At 43.9% G+C, this 15,234-nt stretch overlaps 1 protein-coding gene and 1 long non-coding RNA gene across 3 annotated transcripts in view; one reads left to right on the top strand and one right to left on the bottom strand.

Annotated features, from left to right (window-relative positions):
* ANO6 (anoctamin 6) overlaps nucleotides 1-15,234 on the top strand; it is a 117,633-nt gene that overhangs the window by 37,766 nt on the left and 64,633 nt on the right. For both annotated transcript variants that reach the window (XM_038376248.2, XM_043494383.1), the window contains exon 2: nucleotides 10,217-10,295. In XM_038376248.2, coding sequence (XP_038232176.1) covers nucleotides 10,217-10,295 — 79 coding nt within the window. The remainder of the gene's footprint in view (nucleotides 1-10,216; nucleotides 10,296-15,234) is intronic.
* Nucleotides 707-13,475, bottom strand: LOC122456185. The gene is made up of 3 exons (XR_006274898.1): nucleotides 13,465-13,475; nucleotides 7,970-7,975; nucleotides 707-1,209 (listed from the first exon to the last, which is right to left on the bottom strand). It is a non-coding gene; the product is annotated as an uncharacterized LOC122456185 (long non-coding RNA).

Raw genomic sequence — 15,234 nt, 5'->3', positions numbered from 1 at the left:
GCCTAGTGGCAGTATTTCCAAGATATGACGCCTAATGGTGAGAGTCCAAGGGTCTATTTCTCTGTCTGTTATAGCTCAAGGTAGTGCATTCCACACAGTGGCTACAGTTCAGGGGTAGAGTCACCTACTGGCAAGGGGATAGGGAACCTGGGTCCACCCTACCCCAGCAGGTTCTAACCCAGGGCCCTTTGCAACAGCAGCCCTCGTACAGGGCTCAGGGCCTGATACCCAGGGCAAGTGCTTTGGGGTCACTTCCTACCCTTGTTCTAGTCGTTCTGGGGTCATCATGAGCTGGATGTGGGATTCTCTTGTATTTCCCTCCAATATGTATCCAGTGTCTCTCCCACTGGCCCTGGTGAGTCATCAGCCTTCACTCTTCCAGCGGCTTCGCTATGAGGCTCGGTTGGTGGCATGGAGGCTTGGCAACTTCCCAGCAGGAGGCAGCTGCACCTCACTGCTCTCCTCCACATTCAGCCCAGACTGATCTGAGTCACTTCCTTTAAAATGCTCCCTCCCCTGGAAGCATGTCCAGCAGAAGCAAGGGGGTGCGGCCTCTTGGGCCCAGAACAGTTCTTTAACCCTCATCTCCCCAGTGCAGGATTGGTACACCCTGTCACGTTACCTTATATCAGCATATGTTCAGATCATCCTTTGCTCATGTGCAGCTCAATTGCCTCCATGGCCCTATGGTTCACAGCTTTTTTGAATTGCATCTTCAGCCTTCCTCAGTTAGGTACCGGTACTTGGAAAAGGGAAATCCTCCCACATTTAGGGAAACCCCCTTTATTTCAGTGGGAATTTCTTCAGTAGTCCAGGACAGTTACATCTTCAGATTTAGCCTCTCTCACCTCTGGTCTTCAAGTGTGCTTGAGATCGTAGCTTATAGCAGCAAGCCATGTTTACCTTCTAAAATGCCAGAACAAGGTTCTAGGCTTTAATTAATATCATTTTTCTACTGACCAAAAAATCAGGGGACTTCAGACCTAGTCTAGGCTCTCTTCTTTAGAGTGAGCAAATGCATAAAGCCCATTTCAGTCAGTGCACCAATCTCTCCCCAAATACTACATCTGCTCCGTAGACTTTAAGGAAGCTAGACTCCAGTAGATATGTACTGGCATATAGTCGCATTACCTCTTCTGTGATAGAAACAACAATTTTAAATTCTTCATGTCTGATCTGTGGATAGCCATCTTTTGCTAGGAGATGCCTCTGCCTGACTATTAGTCCTATCCCTTCAACAGAACCGGGTCAAAGTAATTCATCTGTGGACCTTTGGTTTCCTCAGAATCGGGGAGAGACCACTCATAGCCATCCCACGGTCTTCTGGAGGGAAGTATGATTTTTAGACAACCAGCTGCAGAATGGACTTCATTTCAGGAGCCAGATTGTATCCCTGTATTCTTCTTTATCCTTTCCCAGAGCTCCTGGAACAGTGCGGGTGAGATGTGGCCTTGTGAGCAAGGGGCAGTCTTCAGAAAGCTCTTCACTTCTTTGTGTGTCAGTGACCTGTTCCTAGAGGTAGGCCCATTTGCTTTCCTTGATGGAAACTCTTCCACTGGTGTGATCGGGTACCAGCATGAGGAGCATCAGACCCTCTTTTAGGGAACTCAAAGTCACACAATTAGCACTCCTTAGTAAGGAGCATCCTGAAAGAAATTCTGCTAGGATTCTGTTACATTTAGACACTGCAGCTTATACCAGATGAACAGAACAGAACCAGGACCATCTGACTCCATTCAGTAGCTGCAAATCTAGATCTTTTGACACCTTTATTTTATTTTGTCATTTCATTCAATTTAGACAATTAAACAAGACTAATCGATTTCATGTACTGCTTCTCATGAAGTAGCACTGGGCTGCAGCGGTTAGACTAAACACTGCAGGGGAATATTTAAATTCACATAAAAACTTATTGCATTTTACTTACTCGCTGTAAATATTTATGGATTTTTTATTTGTGACATTTCTATTAGGTTAGTAAGCACCTCTGTTTCCCTCCAAAACCTAATGGGGTGTTACCCAGTTGACTCAAAATGTATGATTACGTTTTTGTTCAGTCAACCAGTGAACTCTCCTAAATAATTGTCTGTAAATCTTCCCATGTGCAGAGGGCACAATTATAAAGCCTGTGTAGAAGGCAAATCCCACTGAAAGGCTCAGCAGGCACTGACTGGCGTATAGGCCCTTGTATTGACCCTTTGCTTAGGAGTGGATTTTACCCCATGAGAGTGCAGTGTTCCATTTCTTTTTTTTCCCCTGTGAGTGAAGGATTTGGACTGTGTTTAAAAATAACTGCTGTGACAACCAGTCAATGCTCTCATTTGTCGGTACTCTGAGGAAAGTGAGAGATGACATTTATGGCAAAGTAACAATGTTTGAGGACATTGGGGAATTGAAAGTACTGGCAAACTGGCATTGTATTAGTGATTTACATAGTAGGTGTCTTACTCATTGCCATGGCTGAGTTTTTGTCCTTTGGGGTGTCTGACAGGGTTGAAACGAAAAACTCAGTTATTAAGATTGCACGTGATCAGTATTATGCAGTGAGATTTTGGTGCTTGGAGTAGTTCTGTTCTGATTGGTTTGGCTTCTCTAGATAATTGAATGGCAAAAAACCTCAGTAACACAGAGGTAACTTATCACTATCCCAGTGATAGCTCACGCCCCTCCAGACTGCTGAGTGCCACAAAACTGAAACATCTGAAAACCAGGAAATGCAGAATTAAGGTAAATGCCCACGCAACCTTAACTACGCCCCTGAAGCTGGGAATCACCCCTGGGAATTATCTGCATGATTTCCAGCTGCATTCACTGTGTTAGTTGTAGCTGCACTGAATAGTGGAAGGATAAGCTGGAGCAGTTTGAAAGAGCTGTGATATGAGGAGATCTGGGTCTGAGCACCACCACCCCGTCATGTTATCAATAGTGCATGTGCACCTTGAGGTTCCAGTCTACATCATTTCAATACAGAATTGTGTAGGCTGTGTCAGTAACAGGGCACTGGGGTCTCCTTGACAGGGTTGCTGTCAGTAGTATAGTGGAATATGACAGCAATCTGTGGATTCTGTGATGGGTAGGGGGAAGTATAAGTTTAGGCGGTATCCTCTGTGCAAGTCTGAAGGGGATATAAAATGGTTGTTAAATTTTACCAGAGTGGTATTTTGCCAGGGAAGTAGGCTCAGTGTTTGAGCCTAGGAGGACACAGTGCAAGTAACACCTACCCATTGCAGTGAAAAGACAGAGAAAAAGAGATTGAGGGGTATTGGGGCATTGCTCAAAGAAGGCAGAGTTAAAGTTATGTAGGCATTTAGCATAATTTTTTATTTCCTGGTTTTCAGATATTTGAGTTTTTCTGAACTCAATGTTTTGGAAGGGCATTAGCTATTACTGGGCAAGCTTGCATCCGTCCTACCCCTGGAGATTGGTTGGATGCCTGCCCTTTCCCTCCTCCCCCATCTTGCGGTTGCTGAGTTATTTTCCAAATAGTTAGCCTCTCTTTCAATGTATGCTCAGTGTAGTGCATTTGATGTGTGAATCAATGCTGAGGCTTCAGGGTGCCTAAATAGAGAAGCAAACTTTTTCAAATAACATTTTAATTTGATTTCCTCAAGGGGCAGAGTGGGTGCACTCTGTTGGGGGTAACCATCAAGCATTTGAGACCCTGGTCCAATTAGCCTTAGTTTGATCTCCATCTGTGAAGGCGGGGGAAGAACCACACAACTCCACACAAATTGCCAGAATGTGTCAACTTTAAGAAAAAGCTGTTTTACTCCCCATGCCCCACGAGGCACACCAAAATTCAAGCCAGTCTGATCAACTGTACAGATTTTAGAACACTTAGAACAATCGAGTTTTAAACAGAAAGCTGGTCTTGCCCTAAAATATAGAAGAGCTGTCACCCTGCTATAATTTAGAAGCCTGAATAATCATTCCTCTTTTCGCCCAAGCAGTTAGTCAATATACAGTCATGCTGATTGTTTCTGTTAAAAGGAGAAATTGATGACTCGGGTATTTCTTTGTAAATAAAGAGGATTATACGAAAGAATGTGTACAAAATCCTGTTTCCCAAACTCAGTAAGAATCAAACAGGTGGCAGTTTATTTGCTCTCGGTTGCAAGCCTCTTTCCAGTTAGCACTCTCTCCAAAAACTTCTCTGCTTTCTCCCAAGATTCAGAGTGTAAGGCCAGAAGATACCATCATGATCATCTAGTCTGAGCTCCTGCACATCGCAGGCCACAGAACCTCACTCATCCATTCCTGTAATAGGTCCATAACCTCTGGCTGAGTTACTGGAGTCCTCAAATCTTGGTATAAAAACTTCGTTATAGAGAATTTACTGTTTTGTTCTAGTTCAAACCAACTAGTTAATGACTTGTACCCCATACTGCAGAGGAATGCAAAAACAAAAAAAAAAAAAAAAAACCCCAGGGTCTCTCCCAGTTTGACCTGGGGGAAAATTCCTTTCCAACCCAAATGTGTTGATCAATTTAGACCCTGAGCATGTGGGTGAGACCCACTAGTCAGACACCTGGGAAAGAATTCTCTGTAGTAACTCGGAGTCCTCCCCATGTAGCGTCCCATCTCCAGCCACTGGAGATATTTACTAATAGCAGTCACAGATGGGCCATATGCTAATATAGACAGTCTCATCATACCATCCCCTACATAAACTTATCAAGCTCAGTCTTGAAACAAGTTAGGTTTTCTGCTCCCACTACTCCCCTGGCGAGGATATTCCAGAACTTTTCTCCCCTGATGGTTAGAAACCATCCTAATTTCAAGCCTAAACTTGTTGCTGGCCAGTTTATACTTATTTGGTCTTATGCCAATGTTGACCCTTAATTTAAATAACTCCTCTCCCTCCTGTTGTTTATCCTTCTATCATGTTTATAGAGAGCAATCAGAGCTCCCTTCAGCCTTTGTTTCATTAGGCTAAATAAGCCCAGATCCTTCAATCTGCTTTCTGCTCACCAACGCACACCTCCAGCAAATGATACCTAGCAAAACCCCTTCGACCAGCCTTGCATTTGGCCTGTGTTTGAGGTGGTGGCTACTGTTGTTTCAATTACATTATTCCAACCACTTCTTTCATCTATCCTGAGTGAAGGACGGTTATTATACCCATCAGATTCAATGAGATTTCACCCATCCTCCATCATAATGTGGAAATAGTGTAATACTAAGAAAAACTGAATTATTTAATTGAAAAATGAAGCAAAGAGACTACAAAAGCCGATAAACGGCTTACAGTTAGTATCAACTAGCTGCTGCATAATAGAAATTTTTAGTTTTCAGTGAAACTGCAACACAAAAGCAGCCAAATGATAAAATGACACACTTTGTATTGCAGTAATGTTTTACACTTCCATAGTGCCTTCCATCTCAGTTCTCTGTAACAGGGTCAGCCACCACCACCACCACTCCTTCATGATTCCAGGGTGGCCCTGCCAGCACCCTGCCTCAGTTTGCTTTTATCAACATTCAGGACAACACCACACAGGCGTCCAAAGGTATGAGACATAAGTCCTCTGCCAGGAGCCTACTTTGAGTCTACGTAAACTTAAAAAAAACCAAAACACTTCCTCTTCTCTGCTCCAGCTTCTGGTTTCACTGAAGTTCCTCACACTCCTTAAATCAGGAACCCCAGGTCCTCGTCCCAGAATTGTGTTCAGTTCAGTTTATTCACAGCAGCACTTGCCTACAGCTGCTTTCTCCAGCCAGCTGCAATTCTTCAGGCTTCTGTCCTGCCTGGAATTCCCAGGCCCAGCCCTCCTAGCTGGAGTGTTAGGCTCCCACTCAAATGCCCTCTTCCTGGACTACCCAGGAATCTGTCCTTTCTGGCTTCCATCCTGACACCTGGCCTGAGTTAATCACATTACCCACCTGGGGAGGTGAACTGATCTTGTCACTTGTGAGCTGAGGCCCCATTTTCCCTTAAAGGGCCAGCTACCCTGTGACAAGCGCTCAATGAACTTTACATACCTTGGTAAATCCAGCCTCACTATGCCTCCGAGGCAGGCAAATATCCAAATTTTACTGATGGGAAAACTAAGGCTGTGAAACTTCCTTGGGATTACATAGCAAATCTGTGCCAGAGCCAACAACAGAACCCAGGTCTCGTGATGCAGTGCTGAGGCCAAATTCTGACCGCTTCCACAGCCTGTCCACAGCAGTATATTGGCTGTAAAAGAGCCTCATAAGTGGCTTATACTGATGTAAGGGCATGTCAAGGACAGGGACAGGGATATGGTCAGTGCACTCTGCAGTGTCTAATCTTGGCTTCAGAGTAACCTATAGACAAGTGGGGAGACTGTGAGTTAGAGCAACTCCTGGCTCTGCTCTACCTTACGCTGCAAGTTGTTCCCTCTGCCACCCTCCCCCCACCCCCAGCATGTTGACAACACAAAGGTGCCATAAAGGGACTTCTGCCCCTCACTCTTCTTGAAGGGTGCCTTCCGAGTTGCATCTTTTAGAAGATGCAGCACAGAATCTGACCCCTGGTCTTTAACTTGTAGGTCAAGCAGAGTCACAGACCAGACAAATCTATCAGATTTCTTGTGTTCCCTTTCTGAGACTATGGCTTTGTCTACACCAGTGGTGGGCAACCTGCAGCCCGCGGGCCGTATGCGGCCCGTCAGGGTAATCCGCTGGCGGGCCACGAGACAGTTTGTTTACGTTGACAGTCTGTATGCACGGCCCCCGCAACTCCCAATGGCAATGAGCCGCGGCCAATGGGAGCTGCGGGTGGCTGTGCCTGCAGACGGTCAATGTAAACAAACTGTCTCGTGGCCCGCCAGCGGATTACCCTGACAGGCCTCGTGCAGCCCACAGGCCACAAGTTGCCTGCCACTGGTCTACACTATGGACCTTACAGTGGCACAACAGTGTCACTGCAGCTGCACTATTGTAAGGTCTCCTGTGTAGCTGCTCTATAAAGGCATAATGTAAACCATGCCTAATAAGCAGCGGTAGCTATGTCGGCAGGAGAGCAACTCCCACCGACGACGCTCGCCACACCAGTGCTTTTGTTGGTGAAACTTTTGTCAGTTGGGGTGTATTTTTTCATACCCCTGACCGACAAAAGTTTTACCAGCAAAAGTCCTAGCATAGACAAAGCCTTAGTTAGCTGAGCAAGCAACATTACATACAGCTGTATCTGACAAACTGTAACCTAAGCATGAACTGTAATTGGTATGCTACTGAAGTAATAAAAAAGGTAAACATGTTATTTTACTAAAGGCTCGGTGCAATGAACTTGCATGCCTGAAGGGGTGATGACATTAAGTACACAGTGAAATAGTATGGGTACTCTGATATTGGGGTTTGTGTCAACAATAAATGCTTGTTTAAATTGAAGTAAGATTATGGGCCAGTGTCCCCGCTGGTGGGAGTGGTCAAGTCCCCTTTGCATGTGGCCTACCAATGGTCCAGGCATTGTACTGGACAATGTTCCAACAAAAATGTGTAAGATATATGTATTTGTACAGTGATATTCTGTGCTACTTCTGATGGTTATTGCTGATGAGACCCAAACTATTAGAACTTGTGAGCAAGCATAAGTGTGACCCTTTCCACCAGGAATGTCATACTTTCGTCTTTCTCCAATTGTGGCTGAAGTGATTTCTAGACAGCACTGAGGTGAGCTGTGCAATTACACATAACGACTGCCTAGCACCAAGCCCACTTTTAACACATGGTTCTTATTACTTCAGTTCAGTGGCTGGAGCAATTTTCTTGTCACATGCTTCACTTTGCACATCTACTTGCTCAATATAATGGAATGCAAATTTTTGAGTGGATGACTGTGCAAAATACCTACTTCCATCTAGTCCCTATCCCTTTTGCAGTACTGGCAATACCCCTCTCTCCTCCATAGGATTTCAGACCTATGCCACAGACAGAGATAGAATATACAGAGGTCTTTAACTCTGTGCAGGACTCGTGTTTAGGAGTATAAAAAGTGATGAACACTAGCCTTATATAGGAGATATATAATTCCCATTTCCTCACACTGGTTTGGATTGAGCCATTACAAAAAGAATAATGATGATGCATATGTGGTAACCATGCAGGAAATGCTGAATTGTATCATTGTATCTGATTACCCTTAATAGGATTTAGAATGCGTCTGATATTTCATCTGGACTTCTGGGCTACTTCCTGTTTTATGTTTGCCTGTGGTGGTCAGCTTTTAAGATTTTCTGTAATTCCCCCATCAGCTTCAGAAACGGTTATTTTGAGAACTGACCAAGTCTGATTATCCAGCTGGGTCAACATTTAAGTTATGATTCAAATGTTTCTGAAGCTTATGCTGATGGAAAATTCATGGAGTTGTTTTTGCTTTACTCCCTGGACTAAATGCCATCACCACGCTAGAGCTCTGGAAACTGATGGCTCAACATCTACTACAAAGTTCAACCAAACTATAAGCAGCCAGGGGCTTTAACAATGTGCAGTTTTGGAACCATAAACATTATTCTCCTGAGATATAGCAATAGCTTAAGGATAATCCTTTGTGGTACACTATTCAAAGTCTTTTTCATATTGGATCAGCAAGCACTGTAAGGCCACATCTGTAGCTGGTGTAAGTCAGCATAGACAACAGAGTAACACCTATTTACACCTTCTGAGGATCTGGGCATATATAATGTAGTTTAGATACTAGTGAGGTTGGTGAGTCTCACCTGTTTATCTGATACTTGTTTAAATAGCCTTCTAAAAACACCATCTGGTCAAGTTGACTACTACGATTGGTGAGTGTTGATGCTGGAGCCTAGACTCCCCACTCAGCACTTGTATGCCAGTGCCCTAGTGACCTTTCCACAGTGAAGGCCATCCCTTCCATTTTTAAGGCATGTAGGGCACGAAAAATAGCAGAAAGAGCCAAAGTAGCTCGCCTACAGGGGGAGAGAACAGTAATCTTCTCCCCTTGCCCATTCTTCCCTAACCTCAAATGTGTGTGTTGTTTAATGCTTTTCTTTTTAGAACCCGAAAAGAGAATAATGTGAAATTCATATCAAAAAGCTTAGGGAAGATCACGATCCTGATGGCTCACAATGATTCACCTTTCATTAATATTCTGATGATTAGCCTCGAATACATTTCTTGGGGTTGATAATTATCTTATAATTCACTGAGTGCTTGAATTGGCAGCCAATTTTCCTGCCTGTAGGCAACTGATAGACAGTTGATATTAGATTATGGTGTTGAGAGATGCAGAGTGGTGTCTTTCATTAAATCATCTTGATTTTTGTATTGTAATTTTAGAAGAGAAGTCTCACATTGCTGGAACCAGGACATAGATTCTTTTTGCAGGATGCCATTCTAGAGAAGCAAGGATTTGCTTAGGATGGTACATTAATATTATTGTGCTTGTGATAGTTAGGAAGTTATCCCTTCAGGTTACATGGAAGTCATTCACACAATGGCATGAGTAAATGTTGCAGTGTCACTGTCTATTCCACACTTGACCTGAAATAAGGAATTCTCTCGCACTCGTAATTTATTGCATAACAAGTACAGTCAGCCTCAGCCAGGGTGTATCTTTGCTAGGTAGACATGGAGCCAGATCCTCGCACCCTGACTCATCATGAGATAATGTTGACACTGGGATTTTTTGCAACTGTGTAGCTGCACCATTACAAACTCCTTGTGTAGATACGTTGCTCTGGTGAAAGCTTCTTATTATCCTGATGCAACATATCTGCAATAAGAGTTTTGCATCAGTACAGCTAGATCTCTGCCCACCCCTCCACCCCTAAAATCTGTCACATGGACAAGCCTTGATTAGTACCTCAGTTGGCAAATACCCCATTGGCTTTTCAGTTATTTATGTGAACAAGGCTCCTTGCAGAGTAAGGTACTATTTAGCATGTGAGTAAAGGTGGTGGAATCTAGACCTTAATGATAACCTTTCTTCCACCATGAACAGTGAGGAGCTAATAGAAAGTCTTCTACTCCAAATAAAAATTAAGGGTGTTATTCTTTATTCTGTTTTGCTAGTGTAACTCCATAGACAAAATCAGTCTAAAGGAGTCCAGAATCACCCCAACTGTATAAATGTATGTTGATTAACCAAGCTTGACTGTATTTGAAAGTGTGGAAGGGACAAAATAAGCAAATCCTGAAATGCAGTAAGCACTTTGCCCTCAAGCCACTTATTTAAAAGCTACAAACATATGCACTACAGGTTATACTTCTATTGGCTTTGTTTTAGTCTTGGAAGAAGTGGAACAGACCATTGTTCCCAGCTATGGAACAGTGCCGATCAGCAAAAGCTTCATACTTCAGAGTGGGTGAGTACTCTTTCACTTTAAGTTTACCTTTAGATTTCCAATGAAATTAAAGTGTTTTGTACAATTAGGGTAGGCTTCCAGAAGAGTGGCTTTCCTTTTGCAGGTTGCAGTTAGTGCCTGCAGCTCAGATTCATGCATGAGTCTGAATAGCTGCATTTCTAACTAGAATGTGGCCACCGATTCATGTAAGTTGGAATTGCAGCTACTCAGCTTTGCACTGACACTTCACTTTAGGGTGCAAACTGTGATCTCAAATTACACACAGAAATATGGAGGTCAAGGCCTCAAACTGGTCTGAAAACGTATCCCCTTAATTTCTAGGATATCTGTAATTTGTGTGCTTCATTACTTTACTGAGCATGTTTAGTACTGTTGGATTTAGATGTTAACAAGGAGCCTATCGCTTTAAGCAACATACATATGTTGGTCAAATGTTATAACAGGACAAAGGGTAGAGGAGCAATTTTTAAGACAACTTAGAGGATTGCTTCTTGCAAAAACTAGGTCTAGAACACACAAGAATTCTTGACTTCATCCTCAGTAACACAGGAATCAGTTCAAGAAATAAATGTAGTAAGTAATCATAGGGGAAACTAGTAGCAGCCCATAGTTAAGTTGCTTAACGCTTTCCTTTTTAAGCTGTGGATTCCACTAGCAAAGTGTGTGGGTCATGCCATTCTAGTGGATGGCCCACAGAGGATAACAGCCTACTATTGCTACCAGTTACTTTAGTACAGGGGTGGGGCAAAATACAGCCCATAGGCCAGATCCGGCCTATCTATCGGTTTCTGTCCAGCCCGCCATGACTCCGACGGTGCAGCGGGGCGCTCAGGCAGGCTGCCTGCGTGCTGTGACCCACGCCGTTCCCAGAAGTGAGAAGCAGCTCTGTGTGCTGCCCCCACCCCCAGCTCCGGTCAATGGGAGCTGTGGGGGTGGTGCTTGCGGACGCAGGCAGCGCATGGAGACCCACTACCCCCCTCCCCCGAAGGGGCACGCAGAGATGTTCCAGCAGCAGCCGGTTGCAGCTGCTTCCGGGAGCAGTGTGGTAAGTACCTCCCAGCCAGAGCCTGCACGTCGCACCCCCTCCCGCATCCCAATCCCCTGCCCCAGCCCAGAGCCCCTCCTGCACCACACTCCCTCCCAGAGCCCACACCACTCACCCTCTCCTGCACACCAACACTCTGCACCAGCCTGGAGCTCCCTCGGCACCCAAACTCCCTCCGACACCCGGTACACCCTTCATTAATATAGGAGAAATGTGCGGCCTGTGATAAAATTTCCAAAATTCATGGAGTGGCTCACTGTGAAAATTATTGCCCACCCCTGCTCTGGTAGCTCAAGTGGTAGAAGTTTGTGCTGTGGATGTAAAAATCCAAGCTCTGATGATGACTCAAGTTGGGGGTCAATATGGTTCCTTGTCTCCTATTTTTAAAAAAAAAAAAAAAAAAAAAGGAAGTGACATCCAAAAACTTCCTTAAAAATTAAGATTGCAAAGTCAAACACTCAAGTTAGATAATGCCAGAAATAAGGCTGCCTGTGCCTTGTATATGCATTATGATAAAGCCTAATTACATGATCCTATACAAGTTTTTTCCACAAGACCCCTACCCTATTCAATACAAAGGGTGGACAGTGCTCTAGGAATGAATCAAGGTTGTATAGAGACAGAGCCTATTATGTGTAGGACTCCTCCTCCACTGTTTAGGAAAACTGGAAGGTGTGTAGTGAATGAGGCAAGGGGCTTGAAGAAGAGAGAGGATGGTCTTGTGGTCAAGGAACTGGAATGCTGCCTTGGAGAACTGGATTCTGCCCCTGCCTCTGCCACAGAGTTTCTGTGTGATGCAGGGAAAGTCACTTAAACCAAGCTTTTCAAAGGTGACCACTACTGTTGTGTTCCCTATTTTAAGGGTGTACCAGACAAGACAAGGCCAGATTTGCAGAAGTGCTGAGCATTCACAACTGCAAGTGAAGTAAATTCGAGCTATGCTTTGAACAAATAAAGGGCTGTAAAAATGTTAAGTACTCTGAAAAAAAGGAGTCGCCTGGTATCTCAAGTTGGGCACGCAAATTAGTAGACACATTTCCATTTTGGCTTGATCTCGGTGTGCCTCATTCCCATGCACCCATCCCAGTCTATACAATGGAGATAATGCCACTTTATCTCAGAGGTGTATTGTGAAGATAAATTCATTAATGTTTGTGAAGTACCCAGATACCATAGAAACACACAGGAGGAAAATAATAATGTGTTCAGTACACAGTTTGGATGGTATTCAATAAATAAAGCCTGGGGCCAGACGTTGAATGGCAAAGATAAAAAAAAATAAGTCAATAACTACCTATTCATTGAATGAGGCAGGGATCCTGGGGGAATAGTAATTGGTCATGGAAGTAAAGCCTATCATAATGCTACACACAGAGAGGCCAAATGGAGGTTGCACAGGCAGACTTAATTGAAGTATTTTCCAACTCGAGTGCTTGACTTTGTAACCTTAATGGTCTTTAATGTAGTTCAAACTGGATATAATTAATTTAGGCTTGAGTAAAGACTGGGAGTGAATATGTCATTACACAAAGTAAAACTATTTCCCATGTTTATTCTCCCCCCCCCCCCATTGTCAACTGCTGGAAATGGCCCACCTTGATTATCACTACAAAAGTTGTCCGTCCGTCCGTCCCCCCCCCCCCGCTCTCCTGCTGGTAATAGCTCACCTTATCTGTTAACTCTCATTACAGTGTGTATGGTAACACCCATTGTTTCATGTTCTCTGTGTATATAAATCTCCCCATTGTATTTTTCACTGAATGCAGCCGATGAAGTGAACTGTAGCTCGCAGAAGCTTATGCTCAAATAAATTTGTTAGTCTCTAAGGAGCCACAAGTCCTCCTTTCCTTTTTGTTTTGGATGTAACAATAGCCATAATATAGACTCATAGAAACATAGGACTGGAAGGAACCTCAAGAAGTTTTCTTGTGCTGTGACAGGATCAAGTAAATCTAGACCATCCCTGACAGATGTTTGTCCAACCTGTTTTTTAAAACCTCCAGTGACTGGGATTCCTCAGCCTCCCTTGGGAGCCTATTGCAGTGTTTAACTACCCTTGTATAGTTACAAAGTTATTCCTAATATCTAATGTAAATCTCCCTTGCTGCAGATTAAGTTCATTACTTCTTGTCCTACCTTGAGTGTACACAGAGAACAATTGATCGCTGTCCTCATTATAACAGCCCTTAACATTTTTGAAGCTTGTTATCAGGTCCCCAAGTCTTCTCTTCTCAAGACTAAATATTCCTGTTTTTTTTAAACCTTTCCTGATCTGTCAGGTTTTCTAAACCTTTTATCATTTTTGTTGCTCTCCTCTGGACTGTCTTCAGTTTGTCCATATCTTTCCTAAGGTGCAGTGCCCACAGGAGCATGCACAGGAATAAAAATTTGGCTGCTTTTCTGTGCCCCCCATAGCTGGAGGAGTTGGATCTTCCTGCCATGGCCCTGGGCCAGTGGAGCTGGCTCTCCCCACTTCTCCTGTGGCCCTGGAGGAGTTCTGTGCCTGGTCTGATTGCTTGTCCCTCCTTTGCACATGCCTCTGGGTACCCAGAATTGAACACATACTCCAGCTCAGGCCTCACCAAAGCCAAGTAGAGTGAGATTATCATCTCCCATGTTTTACATACGACACTCCTGTTAATACACCCCAGAATGGTATTCGCCTTTTCACAGCTGCATCACACTGTCAACTCGTATGCAATTTGCTATCCACTCTACCCCCAGAAACTTTTCTGCAGTACTACTACCTACCCAGTTATTCCCCATTTTGTAGCTGCGTGCCTGAAATTTCCTTACTAAGCAAGTACTTTGCACTTGCTTTATTGAATTTCATCTCTTTGAATTCAGACCAATTCTCCAATTTGTCAAGGTTGCATTCTGTAAGAGAGTTAAGTTCAACAATTTCATGGGAGGAATCATCCCCAAAACTCTAACTAGTATATTAGCGTATCCATTCAGATCATACCTTTCAGCCTGAGGGTACGTCTACACTGCATGCTTCTTTCGGCAGCGTACAGAGTATATACGTGGGTAGCTCTCCTAGACCAGTATAAATAGCAGTGTAAACTGTGAGGCATGGCTTAGGCAAGTAAAGACATGCCTGAAGGATGTGCATATGTACCAGAGTACGTACCCCATACAGTTCTCTCCCTGCCTAAACAGTGCTTCCCCGTCTACATTGCTGCTTTTAGCATTGTAGTGTCCTGCTTCTGGAGTCTTTCTCCATCATAGGGAAAGATTCTGGTAGCGGGGAAAGGCTCCAGCTGCCTCCCCCCCACCAGAGTCTTTAACCAGCACTTGTAGCTACATACTGCAGTGTGGACGCATCCTGCTTTCCACATCTTGCTACACATACCCTACACGCTGTCATCAGTGGAGTGGAGTGCAGATGTAGCCTTAGAAGGCACCCAAATATCCTGAAAGTGTGAATTTCCCCACTTCTTCCCTTATATGGGGGCTGAAAACCAGTCCGTCCAAGGAGCGCTGGCTTCAGCCATATGTAAAGGTAAAGACTTCTAGCCTCTTCTTCATAAAGCTTAACAAATTTCTTGTGAAAGTTGCAAAAGTTAAATGAAAAATATAACAGGAAGTCAGCTGGATATCTAACCTAAGTTAGCACAGCACAGTCAAATGACTTCAACGTCATCATATGTCAGCATTTCAGAGTAGCAGCCGTGTTAGTCTGTATTCGCAAAAAGAAAAGGAGTACTTGTGGCACCTTAGAGAAACAAATTTATTAGAGCATAAGCTTTCGTGAGCTACAGCTCACTTCATCGGATGGAGTTACCATCAGTTTTCTTAAGTCAAGGGGGTACTAATGACTCCCAATATATTCCTCTGTTCTAACTGGTGCAAAAGCTTAGTTTTAGTATTGAGCTTCATTCAGTAAATAGA

The sequence above is a fragment of the Dermochelys coriacea genome, chromosome 1 (genome assembly GCF_009764565.3).
Source record: "Dermochelys coriacea isolate rDerCor1 chromosome 1, rDerCor1.pri.v4, whole genome shotgun sequence".
Taxonomy (NCBI): Eukaryota; Metazoa; Chordata; order Testudines; family Dermochelyidae; genus Dermochelys; species Dermochelys coriacea.
This window is presented reverse-complemented; position numbering and strand designations above follow the sequence as displayed.